The sequence below is a fragment of the Pagrus major genome, chromosome 23, assembly GCF_040436345.1.
Source record: "Pagrus major chromosome 23, Pma_NU_1.0".
Taxonomy (NCBI): Eukaryota; Metazoa; Chordata; class Actinopteri; order Spariformes; family Sparidae; genus Pagrus; species Pagrus major.
The window spans coordinates 15,407,763-15,430,885 of record NC_133237.1 but is presented as its reverse complement, the minus strand read 5'-3'; the positions used below and the strand labels follow the sequence as shown (position 1 = coordinate 15,430,885).

At 39.5% G+C, this 23,123-nt stretch overlaps 2 protein-coding genes across 5 annotated transcripts in view; one reads left to right on the top strand and one right to left on the bottom strand.

Moving 5' to 3' along the window:
• Positions 1-32: 32 nt before the first annotated feature.
• On the bottom strand, positions 33-2,609 carry LOC141019957 (uncharacterized). Its single transcript, XM_073494995.1, has 7 exons — positions 2,467-2,609; positions 2,203-2,335; positions 924-942; positions 771-806; positions 439-591; positions 242-360; positions 33-158 (listed from the first exon to the last, which is right to left on the bottom strand). Exons 1-7 carry the CDS (start codon positions 2,607-2,609, stop codon positions 33-35), a joined length of 729 nt encoding a protein of 242 aa, XP_073351096.1.
• sun1b (Sad1 and UNC84 domain containing 1b) overlaps positions 2,318-23,123 on the top strand; it is a 34,419-nt gene continuing 13,613 nt past the window's right edge. Inside the window, exons 1-3 of one of the 4 annotated variants that reach the window (XM_073493938.1) lie at positions 6,528-6,688; positions 9,770-9,867; positions 21,537-21,740. In XM_073493938.1, the coding sequence (XP_073350039.1) occupies positions 9,785-9,867; positions 21,537-21,740 (287 nt within the window). In that variant the 5' untranslated portion in view covers positions 6,528-6,688; positions 9,770-9,784. Of the gene's footprint in view, positions 2,417-6,527; positions 6,756-9,235; positions 9,322-9,769; positions 9,868-21,536; positions 21,741-23,123 lie in introns of those variants that run through there. The other 3 variants (XM_073493937.1, XM_073493936.1, XM_073493939.1) reach the window with 3 other exon arrangements.

Genomic DNA, 23,123 nt, shown 5'->3' with positions numbered 1-23,123 from the left:
AATCAGTAGCAAACAAAATGACATTGCTGTTTTCACAACTCCTCTCCTGAGTGCGTAAGTGAGCCTGAGTGTGTAGGTCGAGCAATGCGCACATTTTCCTTGTTGTCCCGAAGGAGAGCTTCAATGTGACTTTCTGTAAAGGTGCTTTTTCTGGAATCCTGTCACAGAAGTTAAACAGTGTCAGTTCTCATAGGAGGAATTTAGTCTATTTAGATGGATATTATTATTTCACATGGCCTACCTCAAAAGGTTGGCGCTTCACCCCCACACATGCTGTGGACTGCTCATAACACAGGACTATATCCAGATGCTTTGGTTCTTTATTTACCAAAGCGAGATTGAACTGGTCATGATTAGACTCTGTGTGGGAATCAAAAACAAATCATTAATGAGAGTCTAAAAATATGCAAATCCATTGCTTTTTCATCCTGATCTTACCTAACAAGTGCATGCAGGAGGATGTCATTTTGTCCTTTGAGACATGGTCATGTTTGTAGGACAGCATTTTCTCACACACACCACCACTGATGAGGCTCTTGACTACTGTCTGTCTGCTCTCAGCTGGGGCTTCCTTCATGGCTTTCTCAATCTCTGGAGAGAAGTATGCACATGCTTTTATTTACTTTCTGTGTCTTAAAGGAAATACAAAGCCATATGTGTAAACAAGTGACACAGGGTTACAAGAAAGAAAGAGTCACATAGGTGATGATTGACTGTGTATAGTTTTTTGATTCTTGCTCTTACGCAAGCTGTAAAATGATCTATCATACCTCGTGCTGCTGTTAGACAACTCTCACAATAGGCATCTGTGAAAAAGAAAACAGTCAACAGGCCAGCTTTCCAACAGAAAGCAAGATTTGCCAAACCACAAATACTAACATGACAGAGTGAACCAAGTTTGAAGCATTGATTAATTTACTCACAGCGTTCCATGTCATCAGCCTGAACAGGAAGTAAACACATACACATTACAAAAATTAGGATTTTCATAGTCAGTGACTGTAGACCAAAAATTCATCGACAGCTCTCTTTAAACGAGGAATGAAAAAGGAACAGCAGTCAACTGCTCTCAAGTGAAATCATCTTCCCTTTCACATGGTCATGTGATCTCAAGGACAATGGGAACACATCACCACCATTCCACAAATGACAGGTGTCCAGTTTTTCAGGTTTTTATCTCTGACTGTTCAAAGATATTTCACTCAGACGGAGCTGTTGCCGCTCTCTCAACCAGGGTCTCAAAGTGCATACAAAACAATACTAGAGGTCTTTAGAGACACAAAATTAAAAAAATATATTTTTATTTTCAGAACAACAGCTGAAATACTCATAAGATTTTTAAGGAAATGGTTAGAGTAGTAATTTAGTGAGTAAAGTAAGAAGTGTACTGAAAGCAAATTGTTAAGTAGTTACTTGTATTTTACTTGAGTATTGTTATTTTTAGCTACTTTATACTGCCACTCCACTAAATTTTGGTGGCAATTACTGCACGTTTCACTCGACTACAAAGCAGTGCATTTTAATGTTAATGTATTGAAAATTGGATTTAAAACACATTGAGAAAAATGCTGAATAATCCGATAATCAGCCAGGCCGATAATCAGTCGACCCATAGTATACAATACATACATGCAAATATGTCAAATTTACTTTTGCTTGTATTTGTGATACTTGAGTATTTAAGACTTTTACTCAAGTACTGTTCATATGGGTGACTTTCACTTTTACTAAAGTAATATTTTAACCTGATATCTTTACTTTTACTCAAGTGAGACTTTTGGATGCCTTTTACAACATGATTATTTGCTACATTAATCAACAGAGTTGCAAAAGCCTTGATAAACATGATCAATATAAGTTTGTTTGGGCTTACTAATTTAATCAAGAGAATAGATATTTTTCATGTCATTGTCAGCTTTCCCAGAACCTTTTCTATACCAGGCTTCACCAGGCTTATTATTATGGATTGCTATTATGTTATCATCATTATTATTATTATTATTATTATTATTATTATTATTATTATTATTATTATTGTTAGTAGTAGTAGTAGTAGTAGTAGTAGTAGTAGTAGTAATTTTTAGGGTTTTTTATTCACTAAGTTTAGGTGTTGTTCTCGTCAAAAACCACTAAGTGGTGTTGTTTGATTTCGAAAGCAAGTTTCAAGTCGTTTCGACAGATCCCATATATGGTCATTTTTACCTTATATGGAATGACGCATGTGACGCAGGCGTCGCAACGGAAAGTATGACCGTGTGCGGGAAAGGCGAACGTTGGACGGTCCTCTTTTCTCTTCAGGGAGCAGCGCTGCGACAGCCCGGGAAGCTTTGACGAACTGGACGTAACGAACTACGAGATAAACCAATTACACAGTCAGCAGCGTTTCCCCTCAGTAATCCGCAGTCAGAGTCAACATGTGAGTAGTCTTGACTTCTGTGTTGATAATTATGTAAATTGCCTTCACACGTGCTGCCCTGAACTGTCAGGAGAGGACTCATCTCATCTCCAAGCTTCATTTTGCTGATGGTATCTGTGACGGTTTGCTCTGTGGTGCAGTGTTTGTGGTGTCTTCCCTTTGACTCCTTGTTTTCCTTTTTGCTGAAGCCCATGAAGAAGAGACTTACTTCTGCTTTTGTTTTCACTGGTCAGTGTAGTAGCAGGGGGTAGCCAACTTTCCTGTACACTTTTCATACATTGTATTTTTTGGGCTATACCCTATTCTCTTTTCAGCAGTAACTACTGCTTTATTTCACTTAACAAAATGTTTTTTGCAAGTCACTGAGAAGCGTTAGCAAGATTATTTCCCTGCCGAGACATACAGGACTGGAGTTATTGCTTGAAGAAGAGGGGCCGCCTGTTAGCATTGGTGAAAAGTTACTCAACAAGTACATTTACTTAAGTAATCTAAGGTGGCATTTTCTACCGCTTTATACTTCACTACTGTTCAGAGGGAAATGTTGTTTTCTTTACTCCAATCTTTACTAGACTCTTTTACTTAAAATACATTAAAGATACAATATGTAAGAATTGGCCACCTGAAACAAATAAGGGGCAGCATATCACAACAATAACTGCTAACTGCTGCTAACTGTAGCTGCCGTTCGCTAGTTATTGTTGTTAGCATCGCAGCTAGCGGTTCACACTGCAAGCTCAGGTTCCAGGGGAGTGTTACCCTGCTTTCCATTACCCGTACTACCATACTATTTAGCATGCCAGAAAAAGATTTAGTATGTGAAATGCAGTATGCCAAAAATACCAGGTTGTCCCACTACATCTGGTCACATTTTGCAGTTTGCAAGTCAGCATTATTTTCTGGCTATTCTGACCCACAATCCTCTGCACAGCGGAAGATACAACACATATGTCACGGTGTGTCAGGCAAATATGAAACAACGCCAAGAGAACACTGACTGATGACAGCTCACTGACAGATGACAGCTCGTTTGATAGTGACAGACACCGCAATGACAAATGAAAGCCTGTTAAGTGTGAGTACTACGTTCTTTGCACTCCAAATTTTTGTGCTAAGGCTGCAATGGATAAAGGAGCAAAAGGGTCAAAGTTCAAGGCGTCGTGACGAAGTAGTATGTCCCAATTGTGTGCAACAGGATGTACTTTTTAAGGGCAGATACAGTAAGTAAAAAGAACACACCCATTGTGTTTACACAGGAGCTTTGGACTGGGAGGAGTCGGTGCTAGCTGGTTAGCATGCTAACTTCAGTAGATATCTCTGCAACACAGTATATAGACATAATAATGTCAAAACAGCTATTGATTCACATTCTGTTAACAATTTTAGTTATTGTTTTTAATGTTTTCAGCAAAAATTATTACATGTTGCCCCTTTAAGTTGATAAAGATTAAACTGCTGTTTCCTAAACTTTTTGGCCTGTGACCCCTTACTACAAAAGCAGTGTTTGATTGGGTCCCCTCGGTCTTGTTTCAGGTATCTGAGTTGTTGGCAGGTTCACCAATTTCCCCTAAAAACACTTCTCATGGTCTCATGCACAGTAAACTTCTTCATTATTTCAGAAGAAAATTGCAACAGAATTTTGGAGCTGCCTGGCTAGCAATGTATCTAATTTATTATTGATACATTTTCCGAATATTTTCACCATTTATTGAATTTTTATTTTTGGTCTGTCATACGTAAAAAAAAATATTCATGAAAAATGCTCTTTCAGTAACCAAATAAAACAAAGGATGATAAATACATATACATGTCAACACTTTAACCGCTTGCCATGAATGTGTTCCGCTTCTTTTTTTGTTGTTGTTGTTGTTTTTTTTTTCTCCTTTCTTTGTTGTATTTTAGAAAGAATTTTAAACACCCTGGCCAAGGGTCTACAGATGAAAAATAGCCTTTTCGCTAAGTCTGACATTTTTTTTACTCATATATGTTTTTTTTTTAATTAATTTGCACTGTCCCTTCTTAAATTATCTCAACTAGGCACATCACAATTTCCCAGAGGCCAAAGTAACGTCCTCAGATTGTTTTTTTGTCCAACCAACCGTCGAAAACCCAAAAACTCTTAACTATCATAAATGAGAAATAAAAGCAGCAAATTCTTTCATTTAAGAAGCTGGAACCAGCAAATGTTTGACAGTTTTGCTTGAAAAGTGACAAATTATCGATTATCAAAATAGTTGGCAATTAATTTAGCTTTAATGTAAAGCAGCTTTTAATGTCAAGTAGTTAGAAGTAGCTCTGATTTGACCAGCTACAGCAAGATAGATTTTCTGCTCACTCATTGATGATTCCATTTTAAAAATGAATCTATAAAAATCATGTTGTTCTTTTGTTCAAGTAAAAGCTCTGAATACCTCTCCCACAACTGGGTATTGCTCCAATGAAAAGCACCTGCATGAGGACGTTTTAATAGAGGTCTTATCTAGGCGGAGACGGGGTGCTAACAGCAGAGGGGTAGCCCATCTTCTGCTGTTGATGTCTAATGGTCACAGTTGATCCCAAAGTCCTTTGAAATGAAGTGTAGTTACAGGCTGCTGTCCAGCAGATGGCACCTCGCCAGAATCCTCATGCTCTTATCGGTTCAATGATAAGAGTCAGGTTATCAAAAATATTTAAAATATTTTGACATCTCTGTGGAACATTTCCTGCTTCATCTGATCAGCTGCAGGTCATGTTGTTGGACACTGAACCCGACACATCCCAGTTTATGGTGTGTTTTAAACCAAAATGTTATGACACCTTCCTGCCAACATGTAGACGGTCAGTCATGAGAAAGTCTACTCGAGTTACAGCACAAAACCATTACAAGTTAAAAAGTAAACGTACTCAATCACAATGCAAAATTTTCCCTCCTACCAGAGTAGGTCTAATCAGACACAACTGAAAACACCTGTGTGGTTATATGAGACCATTCACTAACATCATCTCCTAATTATACTGTGTGATAATTAACATTCATGTGATCAGTGTTCATACGTCTTTGTATAGTTTCATCATGACTGATAGAAAAACACTGCAATAACTTTTTTCTATTACATTTGTGCAAATGGTTCATTTTCACTTTAAAATGTTTGTAGTAACAATATGGCAACAATACTGATGCAGACCTTTCCTCTTACAGTGGTAAGAACTTAGACTTTTTAACTCATTATGACTTTTTATCTCATAATTTTGACTTTACATCTCATAATCATGATTTTTTTAAAAAATCTCAATTAGTACTTTTTATCCCATATTTATGATATGTATCTTAAATAATTATCCTTTATAATGTAATAGTTTCGACTTTATATCTTATATTTATGACATTTTTTAAATCTCATGATTAAGTCTTTTTATTCCATAATTAAGACATTGATCTTGAAAACTCTACTTTTGTCTTAAAATGTCTACTTTTATCTCATCATTTTGACTTTTTACAGTCATAATTTCGATTTTATCTCATTTATGACTTTTTAATCACATAATTTCAATTATCTCTTAATTTCGACTCTTTATGTGATTATTCTGACTCAGGATGGGCATATTTGTTTCATCCACCTTAATTTTCATCTTTTGATTTGTTTATTTAAGCTGGCTTGAGCTACTGGCTTGAGTTGAGCTCTGCAATTACAGTGAATATGGCAGAATATAGCAGTTATTTGTTTACATAAAGTGTATTTAATCCATTAGGATATAATAATACTGGTCTAATGTAATTAAGTAATTGTTAATATGTTGTTGTTATTATACCGTCGGTCATTCATACCGTCAGAAGTGTGTTTATGGTTGTTTTGGTGGCAGATGTTGATCCGGGGACCTTCAGTTTCAGTTGAGGTCTCCTCCATAGGTTCAATATCAACTTAAACAATAGTGTGTGATCTTTTCCATGACACTGACCCCAGCAGCAGCAGCAGCAGCAGCAGCATGCCGTTGCACCAGTGCTGCTTTCCTCCAATAGATTTAAAGTGTGCGCCCCGGCCGACAATAGAGGGCCGGGGAGTGGGAGGATCAGCTCGGCAGCGATCCTTCTGGCTTTGTTACGCCTGGGAAGCCATTTTGGAAATCTGCTTGTTGTGCACTAGCATAACACTCACCAGCTACTTGCAAACTTGTGTGTTGTTTTTTCTAAATTGAGGAATAACGCTAGGGGTTTTCGGATCCGCAGTAATAAATTACCTTTGAGTTTCCGTGCGTCGGGATGCTGGCAGAAGTTTGCGCATTTTCCGCGATAGTAATGTGAGGATCTTTTTTTTTTCCTTTTGGATTACGCGAATAATAACATACATGGACTCTAACCACGCGGGCAAGTTGACATGCTGCTATAAATAACATCTCATATTATGTTAAACGTAGCTGTAGTTGCTTGTTGTGAATGTGTCGTTTCGTTTTATCCAGATTTATTTTGTCCTTGCTGGGCTCCTTTACCCACAACTAACGCAATCCCAGGCCTTATTTTTTAGGTTGATTTAGTCATATCTGCGACATAATTACAGCCAGATATGATATCCATCATTAAGAGTGCGTGTGTTACTCAGAAATGTTAAATGAACCTGTATGATAAGAAATCAATAGAGTGCGTCGTTGCACAAGCCTGTGAGGGACGGCGTTGTCCAAATACATGGCGTCTAAATTTAGCACTGAGCAATGTGAGTATGTAACTGGGCTTATATGTCTTTTGGCCGGACCTATCTGCAGTTATTATTAAACTAAAGGATGTGTTTTTAAACGGCTGTTTTGACAGTAGGTGGAATAGTCACAGGACGCAGTAGTTTGGCCTCCTGGTCGCAGGTGGTTTGCGTAAAGGAGCCAGCAAAACAAACGTGTGTGGAGACGTACAGTCCTGTGGGAAAGGTGTCACTGTTCGCTGTGTGTTTGTGGTGTCCTGGCATGGTCTGTTATTGTTGAAGCTGGCGCCTGAAGTATGAGCTCAAGGATTAAATGCTATAAAATATCACATAATTTACTCTCAGGTAAAGAGCGTGCGTACCCTTATTCTCAGTTCATCCTGCTTGATTTTGTTGTACCCACATTCAGAGCTCGCATCATGATTTATTGAACCAGGTGACAAGTCAAGAAAACTAATCCTGGCTGAATTAAAGTAGTCCCCTCAGCTTTTGGATATTTGTTTCCCTTTATCCCTCTTTTCAGCTTGCAGACTTGGATGCGGATTTGAAATGTGATTAAGATTATGGGTTGAGATTTTGGTGGATTTTAGGAAAAGCCATCTGTTTTAATTTGCTGCTCCGGCTTGGCATCATGCTTCTGTTGGATTGAATTGTTAAGTAGACGCTGGAGGACGAGTCCACTTCTTGCTCAGGGTATATGAGGAAGTTTTGGCCACGTGGAAAAAGTGGGTTGCTGCGTGATTACTTAGTTTACTACGTACACCTGACTAAAACTACTGCAATAAATCCTGCCTTCATTAATGTTATGATGTTCAGTTTTTCTTGAAACTGTTTTAAAAAGGTTATATTATGATTTGACATAAATGCTGTCTTTTCCTGGATTCAGAGGCTGCATTACAGTAAAGTGATGTTATTTATGAAATTACCACATTTCAAATGAATACTTTAATTTCAAAGTATATAGATATATATTATGTATCTTGATATAACCTAAGGAATGTCAAAAATATTATTTTAAGGCAATATCGCCCAGCCCTAATAGAAGTGTTTTTTTATTATTTAGCCCAGTGGTTCTCAACCTTTTTGGCTGGCTTGGGACCCCTCATGTATGATCAGTGTCTAGTTGAGCCTCCTTGTCACATTTCATGTGTCAGATGAGTGGTTTGAATATACACCAAAACTTCCCACATGGTTGCATTTAGCGGTGGGTGATTTGAAGATTTTAGATCACAGTCAATTTAACCAAAAATGTAGGAAAATGATCGCATGTTAGATTGTGAAAGCGATCGAATAAATCAGAATATTAGAGGTGTCAGGATTTTGATTTTTAAATTAAAATTCAATTGAAATGAGCTTTTAATTTTGATTTTGTACAATTATAGTCTAATAATGATATAGCGTCAGTGCAGAACAAAAATGTTTCTGTTTAAATTGAATGGAATCATGATCATAAAATTGTATATTTGGAGAATCATGACGTCTCTACGTGATATTATTTCTTGGTTAGATCACCCACCCCTTGTTACATTTAACTGTTCAAATTTTCAGTATTTCATAAAGAATTATGAATTTTTGTGTATGAGAAAGTTATTTTATTCTTTCCCATTAATTATCTCACAACCCCTCAGATTTATGTTGTGACCCTTTGCAGGGGCCAGACCCCTATGTTGGGAACCACTGATACGAATAGGGTGAACAAAATAATTCAATAAAGCAGCCTCCAAAATGATTATACAATTGAATCAACATCTCTTAAACAGATTTTCAGCAAAAATGTAACATTATCTTCATGAAGGTAGCATTTATGGCAGGACTGTTGCATTCGTCTGCATGAGTTTTTAGCTAGGTGTACCTTTTTATAAACCAGCAGCTGTGTGGTGTATTTTCACAGCCTGTTTGAATAATGCACGTTTCACTGTGAGAAGCTCAACCCTCAGACTAGTTGTTTCCCGCCCATTGCCTAAAACCCAGCCCCACCCCTTGCTGTCTTGCTCGGTTTCATAATACTGCTCCCTCTCTGTGCGTGGAGCTTACCCGGGAAGTCACTGTAGGAGTAGCTGTCCTGGTGAGGAGTCTGCTTAATACAACAGGAGAGAGGACCGTCGTTCTATCTGTCCCGTCTCTACCAGCCATTTCCTGGCAGTTGCCGCCTGTTTGCCGACCAGAGGAGAGGAGAAGAGACGAGTCATTCATTACAGCTTCAGTGGCATCCGAAAACCAGCCAGAGCCAACATGCAGGACGAGGTCGGCCAACTCTTGTCCGCTGTTAGAGCCACAGTAGCATTGTTGTGTTCCTGGGGAAAAGGAATGTCCAGCAGATCTCATTAAGGCCTGCCTGTGCTGGGCTTTCTGACATGGTTGTACAGCGTAGCAGTAACCAGTGGTGGTGGTGGTGGTGGTTGTGTTTTTTTGGAGAGCAGCCCAGTAAATAGCGCTAGAATTGATTTGGGAAGAGGCAGGGAATTTACCAGTGCTGTATTGTGTTAAATGTGTAGATGCGGTTCTGAATCTGCTCTTAAAATACGCTTGCAGAACTTGAGCTCATTAGCAGAACGAGGCTAAAACAAGGCAGACTGTGCATGCATTTTTTTGTGAGTGTGTATGGAAGTCAGTTTTATTGCTTGTTACCCCTCTCCAGCATCATGTCCACTTTGGCTAAAGAGTCCTATCCTTTGCATCCTGACTCTTGCAGTCTAAACACAGAAGAATGACCATGGATTTTTCCCAACTGCACACATATACGCCGCCACAGTGTGCTCCGGAGAACACCGGCTATACCTACTCTCTCAGGTGAGACGTCAGTGCCAGGCTGCAGCATCAAACAGTCAGGCCTGTGGTATTTCAGTCACACCCTGCCTGTCATTTGTGACTCCATGCAGCGCAGAGAATTAACTCCCAATGAAGCCAAATTGTCCTTGAGAACCTGCTGTTGTGCTTTAATCAGTTTCAAGGCATTGAAAGTTTAGTGTCAACCAGCTAGTCTATATTCCATTTGTTCTTTTCTTGTTTTTAGCAGAGTATGCTATTGTGCGCTGTCAACCTTGACACTATTATAATAGCTGTTGTCAGTCTACTCATGTCACCATGACAGTGTAATATAATGAAAGGTTTCTAGGCTATCAAGTGATCCCAAAGGTTTTTCTATATTCACTGCCAGAGTGCTGGTTTTCTGTGTCCTGTTTGAAGACAAAACGCTTAAGAGTGATGAGTCGATAGTCGAGCCCTGTTTCCCAGTTAGATTGGAATTGGTCACAAACATAATTACAGCATTAAACGTCTCATTATATTTACTTTTCATTATTTTGTTCTGTCTTAAATTTTCAGAGGTTTTCTAAGTCAGTTACTCTTATAAAAAAAAAAAAACTCTTGTGGTTGTGGTTTTGATGACTCAGCCTCATGAGTCAGTTGATGTGTGTTTATATTCTTGGTGGGGAATTGGGGAGGCTTGCACAGGGTAAAAACAGAACACACACACTAGATTTGTCTGTACATGGTTTGACTATTTTTTTAAAAACTTTTAAGTAGTTATAGCCAGCACATGCCATTCCCGTAAAACCAACCTCTCCCATCGCGCTCCTCGTCCATGCATTGTTTCTTGTACTCCTCATCACAGATGATACCGTAGGTGTGGTTGACACTTAACCGGGAAGGTCTGTGCATGTGGAGGAATGTTGACGTTTCAGTGCTGTCACCTTTAGTGTCGGTAGCTCTCAGAACAGAGGAAAGGGTTTGGGTGTGTAGGTTCTGTAAATGAAATATCACCTGAACTCACTCTCGCTGTGTTTAGGGAAAGGAAGAGTTATTGCACGGGCGAAGGCCTACAATCATTCAAGCAAAAGTATGACTGTCTTGTAAAAAAAAATCGAGTTTGAACAACAACCTCTCATTAGGTTTACAGCCCTGTTTCGCAGAAATGCAGAGCAGAATGTTAAAACTGCAGTCAGCAGAGCTACATTACCTCGAGCTCTTTCCCCTCTATCTGAACAAGTTCAGGCCGCAGTCTCTTTAAGTAATTATGTGTCACATTATGTGACTGTGGTATTAGGTGCCTTCTATAGTAAATATGTCAGCAGCTCTTATACTTTCACAGGTTGCGGGAATGGCTTTGATGCTGTCGGGTATTTTTCATGTTGTAGAATTTGATGCTGTATCACAACATGGCAAAACAAACCCTTAACATCCTCATGATTTTAGTTCAGCTTTGAGGCAGACAGAGTAGGGCTGCAACTAATGATTATTACCTCCTCCGAGGAGGTTATGTTTTCAGCCGTGACTGTTGGTTTGTTGGTTGCTTTGTCAGCAGGATTACACAAACTACAAAACAGTTTTCCATGTTACTTGGATGGAGGATGGGTCTTGGCTCAGAATAGACACCATTAACTTTTGGTGCAGATTCAGGAACTTTCGGAAGACAGGGCGTTTTCCAACATTTTTGTTAATTTCTCAGGGAATGATGCATGGATCCTGACAAGAAAAATCAGGTGTATTTCGATGGCTGGTATCTATGAGTGAGTACAAAAGGGGACTGTTGGGCCTTGGCGGAGGTATGCACTCTACTGGATACATTTAAGAAGCTGGAGCCAGCAAATATTTTTTTAAATATTTTTGCTTGAAAAATGACTAATCGATTATCATAATAGTGGGCAATTAATTTTTTCTTTAATCGCTAAATTAAAAAATCGTTGCAGCTTTAACACAGAGTGCATTCCAGTGATGTTAAATCCAGTCTTGGTTGGCAGTCTTATGTGTCACACTGTGGACTGAGGCAAAGTAAGATTAATGTACAAAAGCTTGTTTGACTCCTCGCTGGAATCTGTCAGGTAGACTGAAGGGCTGGAACAAGCTAATCGTGTCCCTTTGAATGTGGTCAGCTGAGAAGCTATTAATGAACCTCGGTCACAACCATGGCCCTGATCCCAGGATTAGACTAATAGTTTATGCTTCTTGATCAGCTAGTCGAGAGATCTGAGGTTTTTATTAGCCCCGTGTGTGCTGCAGCTGAGTGGCTAATGAATCGCAGCTCTCCTGAGAGAAAACTTGATGAAATTTAAATCGGCTAACTGAAGGCGGTTACATGTCTTTGTCTCTGCCAATAATCTAAACATGGCATTTGCTACTTGTATCAACCTATCAGACAGTCTGACAGCTGATTGTGCTCAGACTTTAGAGGGTGTTTGTATGTGTCTGTGGACTCCAGTGAATACAAGAGAGCAGCGTAGAGACAGACGGGGTCAGGTGACAGAAACCGTTGGCCCATCTGTTGTCAGAACTCAAAAGAGCAGCGACAAGTTTTGTGGCATTGAATGGTCCAGGAGAAAGAGGGAAAGGAGGCCAGCCAATCACCTGACATCACATGAGAAACAACCATTACAACTTGCATGAGCGTTAACCTTGTGTTAACTTAATTAATACTGTAAATGCAGTGACAGACACACTTTTATTCATAGATTTGTAACCCAACAAGGTTTTTATTCATGAATTGGGAGGATTCTGTGCTCTCACTCTCCTCTTTACTGGACTTTAGTAAGGAAGCTGCAAGGCTTCACCCAACTTTGCTTGCTTTTAGTAGATACACAAGGCATTTGGTGTTTGATCAAGGTCTGTGTCATATTGAAGATATGAAACGTTTTTATTGGGTGTACACATTTGGACAAAAGCTACAATTTCTTGAAGCTAACTTTCAATTCACAGCTCTTACATAATGCAGATACATTTAGCAGACCTTTTAATTTAATGTATTTAATTTAATTGTACTATTTTTAATCCCACAAGGGGAAATTCTTTTTTAATTCAGGAAGTTGTGTTGTTCTATCCTAATAATCATAGGTTTTACATTTAATTGTTGCTAAGGATGGAACGATGGATGGATCGCGATTAAAGAAATTCACATTATCACTTGATGGTGGTGAGTTTCCTTTATCTGAATAACCATTAAAGCATCGTTATGTAACTTTTTTTACCTTAAAATAACCGCTTATAAGTCATTTTGATGGTACAGTGTCTTGAAATAGGGTGAATGGTGTTTCTGCCACTCTGACCCCCATCACTTGTTTCTGCACTATGTAACTTCAGTGAGAGGGTAGGATCACATCACTTCAAGATACAAGTTTTCAACACATAACATCATTATCGGCTAATGAGTTTTGTTTGTAGAACCTACATTACATCTGACAAAGAGTTTTCAAAATCAGCTGTGTGGAAATACTTAGGAAAAAGTATTCACTCCTTAACAAAATGTGAAGTATTTCCAGTGTGTTTTAGTGCAATTTTAAGAATTAAAAGCATGTTTTGTTATCAGGATATCATGATTCACAATTATTTTGGCCAGCATAATCAGGATGTCGCGCAACACGTCACACTGCAACTTTTTGCTGCTTGATACAAAAGCAAAACTTGCACAGTTCTTATTTTCCATGAATAATCTACAAGAGACGTCTCTCACATGTTACATACTTTAGTCTGAATCAAGGGCTCTTTGTTGCTTGTGAGTGACATGCAGGCTCTGCATGCACAGCAAACTAAAAATCACAATCATTCTTATCAGTTTGATCAAACAACCAAAGTGTGCCCTGCTTTGTTTGATAAACTGATAAGAATGATGTACAAAATCACCTCAATCATTTGAGAATTATATTTTTTTCCTAATAGAACTGTCCAAGTTATCTGCTAAAATTTGTTATTTTTTTCATATCACGATATATATCACAGAAAACCAAAACATTATGATGTCTCTTGAATTGTAAATTTTATATTTGCCTTCTTGACTTTTGTTGACAAGCAGGTGATATTTCTGAAGTAGCAGTCGTCATTTTGTGTGTATTTTTTTTCTTTATTGTCAGGGTTTCTGTCTTAAGGTAATTTTCAGCTTTTAAAGGGAAAAATAAGTGAAGCTATTTAGCCAAAGCGTAATTCTTTTAACTGGAAGAAACTTTGGCGAAATTATCTGGAATAGATATAAATACTATAATTGGAAATAATGTGTAAACTTGCAATTTCTCCCTCAGTTCTTTGTTATGTCCAGTCATACATAAGCACCCACATACAAGCCCTCTTATACACCACCATTTGCTAAAAGTGATCGACAATTTAGAGAAGTAGTGCATCGATAAAGCTTATGATTTGCATCGCAGCTGAAAGTGGTACAGTGGTTCTTTATATTCTGTGGTTCATCGTTGAGCTGTTCCACCTCTTGAAAGACAAACTGACTGCGCCCATCTCCCCACTGAATTCAGATGTGTGTGCTGTATATTGACTCGCACAAAGCCTTCATATTTTATGATGGTGGAAGTGGGTCAGTGGGGCTGTGGCCTCTGGTTGTAGTGTTTTCTCCCCACTAGGGATTACTGAACAGTGACAGTAGCAAGCAGTAGCAGTGATGGAGTTATCTGGTGCTATATGTGGCCTTCTGTGATCAGCAGCAGCAGATAAGTCATGTAAATGATAGAAAACAAACGATAAGTCAACCTCCCACCCTGACAAACCTCTGTTGAAATGCAGGCAGTAACACAGATATAGAAGTGTTATTATTTTTCTTCGTCAAGCCAGAAGCTGGTTAAAGATGCAGCTTTATTAACTCACTGAATGCCATGCATTTTTCCCCAGAACCCCAAAACCTGCCTGCAGGGGTTCTGAGAAGTAAGGCTATTAATTTTTTTTATTATTATTTAAAACTGACTTGAGCATTATCTGAGAAAGGATATGCAACACATTTGGTGCTGTGACACTTGTACATGCGAGTCACGCCCTGCAGGGCTGGACTGGGCTGCAACTAGTGCCAGTTGGGTGGTTGTTCTTCACACTGCTGTCACAGTTGTTTTGACATCTGGTCTGAGTGTATTTCAGTTCATGCAACACTGGTCAAGTGCCAAACGAATGACAGCAGCTGGAGTCCTGTTCCTTTTGAGGGTTAAACTCACATCAACACAGACATTTCTATAACTGTTCTACTTGTTTTAATACTACAGTAAAATGATCCCTGGTATATTTTTAAAAATACCAGCATGCATAAAGCATTTGTTGTTATATTTTAGACATCAGACATCAGTGTGTCTGTTGGGTAATGGTACATGTCCAGCCTCTCTTACGGATCACAGTTGCTCTCGAGCCAGGGAAACTGTTTAGAGTGGTCACCGTAGCAACCACGGCAACATGAAACGGCACACTATAGTGCTTTAACGTGGAGAGAGAGAGAGAGAAGAGAGAGAGAGAGAGAGAGAGAGAGAGAGAGAGAGAGAGAGATCTGTGGGAGGGAAAATGAGGGTGGGCTGGAACGATCCTAATCACACTGCCATATCCTACCTTCCCAGAGATAGTCGGATTGGAAATTTTGAAAGCTCTTGGCTCTGACCCAAACTCCCAGTTTCTGGCCTGTGGTAAATATAGGCCTCAGCACCTCAGGGGACAAGACTTTCTCCACTCTGTGACAGTCTGATGAAACAGGAAGGCAGAGTGTGCTACGATTTTGCTCTGATTTGGTATCATCCCCCATGGATTTCCAGAGACTCTCACAGCTGAAAAAAATGAGCAGTATAATTTGAGTAAACACAGCACGGTCCCACACTGTCGCAGGGAGGAGATTTAAATAGATAGTTGGGAATGTGTGACAAAATACTCATTTTACTTGAGCTAAACTAGAGCATCCCAACTCAATTTGAGGATTTAGGTACAAAGTGGTTTGCCTGAGATTTTCTTGTGCTTGCACTGTTCCCAGAAAAACTTAATTGATGTAGTTGTGATTGGATTAAAGAGCCATCTAAACAAATTAAATTTTCTGAGATGGCAGCCACAGACTCATTGGTGGAAAATGTCTAATGTGATTAAAGTTCTGCTGTCTGACTCCACATTTTGTTATATTAATCCGTTATAGTAATCTGTGAGTAGTCTTACCCGAGACATGCAGCACACACTACAGCTAACTAGCAAATGTTTTCCCTCATCTTTGATTGGCAGTTTTTGCTCCTCCTCTGAGTTTCATGGGGAACAACACGCCCCCTCACCTTGTAAAACTTTTTTCTGTTTCTGTTTTCATGTGTGAGAGAGAATATAGGCTTCCTGTCAAGCATTTGACAAGACTTCTTTTAACCACACTTGCGGTTTTGAAGCTGAGATTTACAACCACATGGTTTCTGTAAACTCTGTCTAAGATATGATGTATGTGTATGTATGTCGGTGTGTGACCACAGACCATAGTAGTAATAGTTTTTGGTCAAGGGTTTTGTTGTGCAAGTGTGTTATTATCTGAGCTCACTATAGCATATCAGAGCTGCAGATTGGGTTCTATTATAAGATCAACTTCTGTGCTTGTAATATGATGCAATGAGCAGAAAGTTGATTTTATTTCTTATTCTTTTTGACAGTGTATTATTCCCCATGGTGGTCTTGCAAAGAGATGAAACTATTGCATTTTTAAAAAGAAAATTTGGCATTTATTGTTCTCAAATCAAGTTTGTAGTTAGAGTTGTTATAGCTGCAACAATAAGTCCATTAATGGAAGCCAAAATAACAGACTGCTGGTCTGAAATTTTTTTTTAAGAACATCTCTTTTAATCTAAAAAACAATCATTAGTTGTAGCCCTACAAGTTATGCTTTAAAGGAGACCTATTATGCTTTTTTGTTTCATCCTTTCTTTTAGTGTTTTATAAAGGTTCTTGTGCATGTGCAAGATCTTGGAAGCTAAAGCCCAAAATCTGCGCTAAGCAGAGCTCCACTTTCCTACAGAAAACACTGCTCCTGAAACACCTCATCAGTAGTCCCGCCTTTAATTCCATGACTTCTTGACTTAACACTACATCCCCATGTCACACATTTGCATAATTTATGCTTATAGTCATGGTACAAGTGAAGGTAACTGGAAGCTGAAAACACAACAGAGCCAACTAGAGACATGGTGAGTGGTGCGGAGTCAGGCGTGTGTGAGCTGACCAATCAGAGCAAACGGAAACGTTTCTTTGAATCCAAATGTCATTTCTGATCTGTTCAATTGCAGACCACACCTGCTGTGTAGATGGTAAATTACCAGATTTTTGTGCTTGCATGTTAACATGATGTCATGTTGTATCCAGGCTTTGTGATTGGATCTCATTTTTTTGCATACACCATGCAAAGCAGGCAGAAGGTGGGTGGGTGGCAAGTCCCTTCAGTGGCAGAGAACCAAACATGGTATTAGAGGTGTAGACTCACCAGAAGTGATGTTATGAGAGTTACTTTTTCTTTGTCATGGAGGGATTGGTCCTCTGTGGCTCTCTGGATGGATCTCAAAGAATTGTTGGCGAGCCGGTTTTGCCTCTGTTGTCTTGGGAGCTGCCATAAAAATCTCTGGTTTTGTGTTGTCTCCGGGGTATGATATCCTGATGAGCCAGTAAAGAGCAGACACTGAAGTGATAGGGCTTCCACCCCACGGGCAGATACTTACTGAATGATGCAAAGACATCCATCATGTCACGTTAACACCTGGATGATTGGCTAAGGTCCAGTCGCCCCTTTCCTGAGGCTGTGTGGAAGATCTGATCCCATTTCAGCTGTACACGTGGTCCTTGAAGTAATGTTAATTTTTCTTAAACCAGACAGTGATCACGTTCTAATACTTAAGCTAACCTGATTCAGGTAACTCCTATTGAACTTATTTTTATTATCACATATTATTTAATTTGATTAATCATTTAGATGTCTGAATATGATGAAAAATTCTCATAATTTCCAAGAGGCCAAATTGAAATTGCTTGTTTAATTCGACCAACAGTCCGAAACTTAAAGTAATTCAGTTTATTCTTGCAGAATACTTTGAACGGAAACTTTGATCATCCATAATCTGGCTACACAAGACTATACCAACCTTGAACTTGAATGTTGCTCTACATAATCACATATGCTAAATAACAAAAAAGCAAAAACATAAGTGACTAAAATGTAGAATGTATCTGATGTAGTTGTGTACTGTAAGAAAGAAAGCCGGCTGTGCCCACTGAGTGTGGGAAGAGTATCAAAGCTTTAGCGTTATGTAAGAAGAGATTCCAGGAAGCTGAATGTCAGGATGGAAGTGTCTTCTCTCTCAATACTGTAAGTCTGTCTCTTCATCTGTGTCTTCTTCACGTCTCTATTTTTATCACTGATGTGGGCCGTGGGAGCCGCCTGGGAGAGGGCGGCACACGGATCAATTTGGATACCCAGAACAACTAAAAAGAGTTTGCAAACTAATTAAACATGTTTACATCCTCTGATGATAGTGACTGTTACCTGAACAGTCCAGTTTCTAAACATTGTTTTGATCTGAGATGCACACTTTAATTTTGTGCAGCCAGATAGGGGTTTGGTGGGTGTGTTGTTCAAATAAAGATCTGTGTTCGTGAGTTGCCAGGTAGAGCAGAAGGTCACATTAATGATTGTGTCTGGCTGTAGGCTACACAGACAAGTCTGTTTTCTTTCTCACACACACACCCTGCCTCGCCCTGGGCGCTCAGTTAGTCAAAATACCATTGAATCCTGAACCATTATGTTCTAGTATAAGTTACTTCTGTTTGTTTGTATGCACAAGTTTTTTTTCCTTTTCTTCTTTTAACCTTGAGGCAAGCTTTGTTAACTTTAGTAACTCTGCAGCTTTATATTGCAACTGTGAGGTTTGTCATTAAAATATTGTTTATAGTAATCTTGCTGAACTGTGGGTTCACTGGAATAACTGCCCCACGGCTGTTTTTACAAGATTTGAATTTCACATTTGTATGAGACAAGCAGATGATGTGATGGAAAGTTTTGATGGAAAGTAGATTGTTCTGTTGATATCTGCGTTTGCATGCGTCCCCATGTTCTCTGCTGCAGGGAACCACAGTGACTTTACGTCATCTCTTTGCTCAATGCATAATCTGATATTGCTGTGTTGGTGTCATCATAATTAGTGTTGCTCCAGGACTATCACTGCAACTGACCAATCATGTTTTTGTAATGTAATAGCTTTGCAATGCTAAAAAAAGACAGGAAATATTCACACATGGGTGAAGTTTCTCTACATGTCTGTAAAGGACATGTTCACCCAAAAGTAAAAATTCAGTCATTATCTAGTCATCTCCATACCGATTGAAAGTACACTGCAGCGAAGATTCCTGGTTTAATAAATCAATTAAATTACGTCTTTAAAAAGGAATTTGGAATCTCGGACTGCGCCGAACAAACTGTATGGAACCTTGTAGTGTTTTTTTTGTTTTTTTTCGTTGTTGTTGTTGTTGTTGTTGTTGTTGTTTTTAGCACCCAAGTTTTATCCATTTTAAAACCCCTAAGTCCCCATCTACTTCAGTTGTTTAGGAGAATGCTGCAATACTGTTTTGCTGTGAAACTCCAGAAATGTTTTGTGGACTATGAAACTTCACCGGACTTTCCATCAATTTATCCTTTATGCCCAAGTGTAGAAATATTCCTGCATGAATCTCCGGTGCTAAACCCATTCAACCACTACAACCTGCTCCCAATGCGGACTTCAAAGCTTTTTTGTTCAGTTGCAAGGATTGTCCTTTAGCAACATTAGTTAGGACGTTATCGCAACAACAACAACGCAACGTTATCAGATAAACCCTGCTCAACTGTCCTTGTATTTCCTCTTGTTCTGGTGTGTAACTCTGCCTCCCAGGCATTTCAGTACAAAGATATATAGTCTATATAGCTTGATAGAGATGTATTTGTAGATAATGGTTGGTTTAAAGCACGATTTGGCTTTGTATTTTTAAATTTACATGAATTAAAATATGCTATGATGATGTGTTAGTAGTATTTAGATGTAGCATGAGTTGGTATGCTAACCTTTTAAAATGATTTTCCAAGCTTAATAGTACCAGTGATGTACAGTGTAATATGCTTGTGCTTAAATTCCTCCTGGTTGAGACTTTATTATTAGGGTCTACATGTGAGAAGAGAGAAATTGAAGAGAAGAGATTCACTGGTTTAACAGTTTTGTGTGGTTAAGTGGTTTTAGTTCAATATATCCTTATCTGTGATCTTTGATTTTCCACCCTAATGTATTTTATTTTTGGGAGACAAAATTAGATCAGGAGAGGATTCTGTTCAACACAACACATACATGTAAATAAGAGCTCTCGGCGTACCCACTAGTAAATATACTTGCAGTGGTTCTCCTTAGTAAATGCTTAACAGTAGAAGCTAGCCCTGGTCAATCTCAGACCAACAGGATACAGAGGGAGAGGTGCTGCCCTGGTCATGTGCTCAGAGTAAAGCCAGTTGGAGCAGCAGGCCGGAGGCAGAGTGAGGACGAAAGCACATAATTGGCTCTCAGTGGGAGTGTGTAATCCTCAGGGTTTAGAGCCAGCAACATGCGCAGTACGTGTACACATGCACACATGCATGTACATACAGCTGATATTGCTAAGTCTACAGCTTGTCTCCACGACAGGGACTCTGTGCCTTAAACCGCACGGCTCTTGTTTACATAGGGATGGTCCCTCCTGGTGTCTAACAGGAAGTTGGTTCTCTGTCCTCCAGTGACAGATAAAGTGCTTCGCCCCTCCTCTTCATTCACCCGCCCCTGCATGTCTGTGTAGTCATTCTGTTGACCCAGTTGAGCCACATGCACACAGCCTGCAAAGAAAGAACAACATTTCAGTTCAGTTTTTCTTAATATTATTGATCACACAGTACTTGTGTATTAAGCTATAAATAAAGTCTAGAATTTTTAACTGCTGCACCACTGTAGAGAAATATGGCTTAGTCATGGATTTCTTTTAGTTATGTTTGTACTGTTGCATCAGCTGAGAGGGATTATAGAAATATTTTTTATAATGGTTCCATTGGATTTCGCAATTGCTGCCCTGTTGCCTGTTAATCGAGGCTGAACGTTGGCCTCGACTCTGCCTGCCTGCCCTGTCAGGTGGGTGTGGCCCTGTGACTCACAGCTGCACAACGCATGGCAAAATCAAATTTACAACATTCATGGTGTGTTTCCACTTACAGTCGGTTGTAGGTTGAACTGAGTGGAATACAATTTTTTTTTTTTTTATTCTGCCTGCTTGCATACTTTGGGATGTTTATCGGGCTTATTTTTCCAATTTGACTTCCAGAGACACACTGTGCCTTTTCTTTTGTCTTGTTTTCTCACTCCCCTGTGAGTGAGTCACTTCCTGTAAGGCTCACTGCCAGTTGCAGGGAACAACAGCTCTCTAAACGGTCTGTCCCTGTTTATTGTTTTATTTTTGTTGAAAAACAAGAAAGCCTCTCTGAAGTTGCTGTGGATGACACACACATCAGGAAAAGTGCAGGATATCCCCGCTCAGTATTGATGTGAGGCTGAAAGTCGCAGTTTGTTGTCTTCAAATGAATTTCCGTGCAGCAAACGTAAGAAACCTCTTGTCCTGGGATTAACTGTCACGCAATACCTCCTTTCATCAAAACTCCTTTCTTTCTTTTCTTTCTCCCCTACTTTCTCCACCCTTCCCCTGTTCCTCCTCCTGTCTCTCTCTCTCAGTTCCAGCTACTCCACAGCAGCATTAGAGTTTGAGAGGGAGCACCAGATTGCCGCCGTGTACGAGTCGCCCAGGATGTCGAGGCGGAGCCTGCGTCTGCAGACCGGTGCTGGTCACTACGTCAACGAGAGCGTGGCTGATTACTCCCAGAATCACAGCAGCAGCAGCAACAGCAGCAGCTACAACAGCACCAGGAGAGAGACACGGTGAGACTAGCAAAACACTCTGACATGTCATCTTACCAAAGAGCGAATCGGTAAATGTTTTCTTCTTGAGGCTACGGGTCCGGGTGCATGCCATTGTTCCAACAGCCCATTATTCAGAAACCCCTCTCTGCAGGTGTTCGTCACACTTCTCAAATAATCTGCATTTTATCAACGTTTCCATCAGTGTATTAAATTGCTGTTTTTAGATCAGCTGACTCAGGTGAGGGGTGGCACACCAACTGAGGTAAAACTCATGATTTCATTCTGGCATTGGAAATTTGTCTGTGCATTGAAACAGTGAAATCAATTGACCCGTCGATTGGTGAAAGGCCAGAAAGGAAGCCAATTAAGGGCAAAACCCAGCTGATTCAGCACCATGGACAGTCACTAAACTTCGGTCATAATAAGCTGTCAGACAAATGGACTTTTGGTCCAATACGACATTTTTACAAAGCTATTGGGGTTTCAGAATAATTGGCTGCTGGAACAATGGGCAGTCCACAGAGGTCCATCTGTGTACCCTCACTTGTCGTATTTGCAAGTAGCAAAGTGCCAGTTTTTGTGACATATTTCCAGTAACTGCCACAGTGCACATTGAGACCGCAAGACTCAAGAGGTTTATCAGAGCTCACTGCGACGTGCTTGATTAATGAGGGCATCCCATGGCTCATGCAAGTACAGTGTCATCAAGCTCAGATGTTTTGTTGGTTTTATTTAATTTCCACATAACGACTGAATAAATAGGATCAACCATACATTATTAACAACAAACCCCACACGGCGGGTAAGAGGAGTAATGCAGCTAATGGGGCCGCTCTTTTTAATTGACTTGTCTCGTAGCTGTGAGGTCATTTTTCGAAGTCTGGACGGACTCTGCTGTGAAGAGCGTACGAAGACGGCCATAGAAACTTTTATTCTTTTTTCTTTTCTGTGGTAGGCTAACAGTAGCTTTCTCGCTCTATCTCACACTGCTGCAGTGCCCAAATAGCCAAGTTAGAAGCATTTAGCTCTGTTAACATGAGAAACGCAACATGCTTCATTTGAAATTGTTCTGCCTGATTAGAAAGGAATGTATTTTTCAAAATCATTGATACATTTTTTATTAATGACACTTGCAGATGCGATGTTATTCTTTCAGTGTCTTTGTCCAATAAATTTGCCTTTATTGAGCAATTTGACAGCTAACAGGTAGACATGAAAGGTGCAACTAAGGTCCCGGCTGGACTTGAACAGGAAGTGTTGTAGTTATGTGCAATTTAAGCTAACCATTCAGTTGCCATGTAGGTCCAGAAGAATAGATTCTTGGTATTAAGTGATAACCGTCTGTGTAGTTTTGGGACTTTAATAATTATAATCACTGAATCTTGAACTTCTCATTGTTTG

Excerpts from the sequence above, each read along its gene's own strand:
- LOC141019957 (XM_073494995.1), bottom strand. The coding sequence starts at position 2,609 with ATGGGCTTCAGCAAAAAGGAAAACAAGGAGTCAAAGGGAAGACACCAC. Across the intron at positions 592-770 it reads TTGTCTAACAGCAGCACGAG|AGATTGAGAAAGCCATGAAG; the intron begins GTATGATAGATC and ends ACTTCTCTCCAG. Across the intron at positions 159-241 it reads TGAAGCGCCAACCTTTTGAG|GATTCCAGAAAAAGCACCTT; the intron begins GTAGGCCATGTG and ends CTTCTGTGACAG.